We start from the raw sequence: 1,539 nt of genomic DNA on the forward strand, positions 1-1,539 counted from the left end.
CCTAAAACCATTGTTAATGGAGTAGCAATCATGTAAGAAGACCATTGAGATACAACTGGAACTAAAAATCTGAGACATGAAATGATTGTCTAGCTATTTAAGAATTTTTACTTTTGACTTCAAAAGATAAGAGAGCCCAGAGGAAAGAATTTTGCTTACATTGTTATCTTATGTTTCTCAGGTAAATCACTGTTATCACTCTACCTTGGAGAAGTTGAATGGTAAAACCTTTTTAATTGAAACTGTGGCTTGGTTGGACAAAATTTCTTTAATTCTTCATCAGTTCAACACGAGTGCATACCTCAAGCTATTTTGGGAATGGATGTCATTTGCCAAGCAAAATCCGGAATGGGGAAAACTGCTGTGTTTGTTCTCTCAACATTGCAGCAGATTGAACCAGTTGCAGGTCAAGTTGCTGCTCTTGTTCTATGTCATACGAGGGAGTTAGCTTACCAGGCATGTACTCCAACTTACCGACTATAAGAACATCTCTTCTAGCTTTTGGTTCTAGAAATCCCTCCATTGTACTGTTATGAATTACATGCATGAAAGCTCAAGCAGTGGACCACTTGTATATGAAATTTCTTTTTATGTGTGCACTGGATATTAGTCAGTAGTTTTCTTACTCTTCTAGTACTGTTTCCCTTCTGCAGATCTGTAATGAATTTGAGCGGTTCAGCACATACTTACCAGACATTAAAATTTCTGTTTTTTATGGTGGTGTCAACATCAAAATCCACAAAGATCTTCTGAAGAATGAATGTCCTCACATTGTTGTTGGTACTCCTGGAAGGATACTTGCTCTAGCTAGAGACAAAGACCTTTCATTGAGAAATGTGAGGCATTTCATATTGGATGAATGTGACAAGATGCTCGAGTCTCTGGGTATGCCACATGAATAATATCCTGTCAAGCTTTGCCGTTAAACCAATCCAATTCCTGAATCTTTAAACAAGCTAATGATATGCTTTGATTATATTCTTCTGATACTGTATGTCCTTCCAGACATGAGGAGAGATGTTCAGGAGATTTTCAAGATGACTCCACATGACAAGCAAGTTATGATGTTTTCTGCTACACTGAGCAAGGAGATCCGACCAGTTTGCAAGAAATTTATGCAAGACGTAATGTCCTGTGGCCAGTCTACTTGAATTTTTAGAAGTCTATTTTTATTCCTTTACTCGCAACTTTCTGCAGGCAATACTTGGTCAAGAATGCAGTGGTTAAAAATATTGCATCTAGCTAAGCCATGTGTTTAATTATCCTACTGACACAAAGTGATGCTTGATGTAAATATGCTTGGTAGAGAGGGTATTGGTTTTTTTATGCATAATGGTAATCAAGGTTCTCTGTATCTAGTAAAAGTTTTTTATTCTTCCTTCAGGCCTTTGTTTCACTTTCAATTTATAGTTTTCTATCAGATAAGAGTTGAGGATTTTAGTGGGAGATGGCGGTGTATATCCGGCGTGTTTGATCAGTTTCATTATGTTGAGCATCAGTGGTGGCACTAGTTAGTCTGTGTAGGAAATTTTCTGCGAG

General features: G+C 37.4%; 1 protein-coding gene across 1 annotated transcript; it reads left to right on the top strand.

Annotated features, from left to right (window-relative positions):
* Positions 1 to 173: 173 nt before the first annotated feature.
* LOC111383223 (DEAD-box ATP-dependent RNA helicase 56-like) lies at positions 174 to 1,533 on the top strand. The gene is made up of 3 exons (XM_023007307.1): positions 174 to 456; positions 654 to 885; positions 1,006 to 1,533. The coding sequence occupies exons 1-3, from the start codon at positions 319 to 321 to the stop codon at positions 1,149 to 1,151; spliced, it is 516 nt and encodes a 171-aa protein (XP_022863075.1). The 5' UTR covers positions 174 to 318; the 3' UTR covers positions 1,152 to 1,533.
* Positions 1,534 to 1,539: the final 6 nt, after the last annotated feature.

The sequence above is a fragment of the Olea europaea genome, unplaced genomic scaffold, assembly GCF_002742605.1.
Source record: "Olea europaea var. sylvestris unplaced genomic scaffold, O_europaea_v1 scaffold26330, whole genome shotgun sequence".
Taxonomy (NCBI): Eukaryota; Viridiplantae; Streptophyta; class Magnoliopsida; order Lamiales; family Oleaceae; genus Olea; species Olea europaea.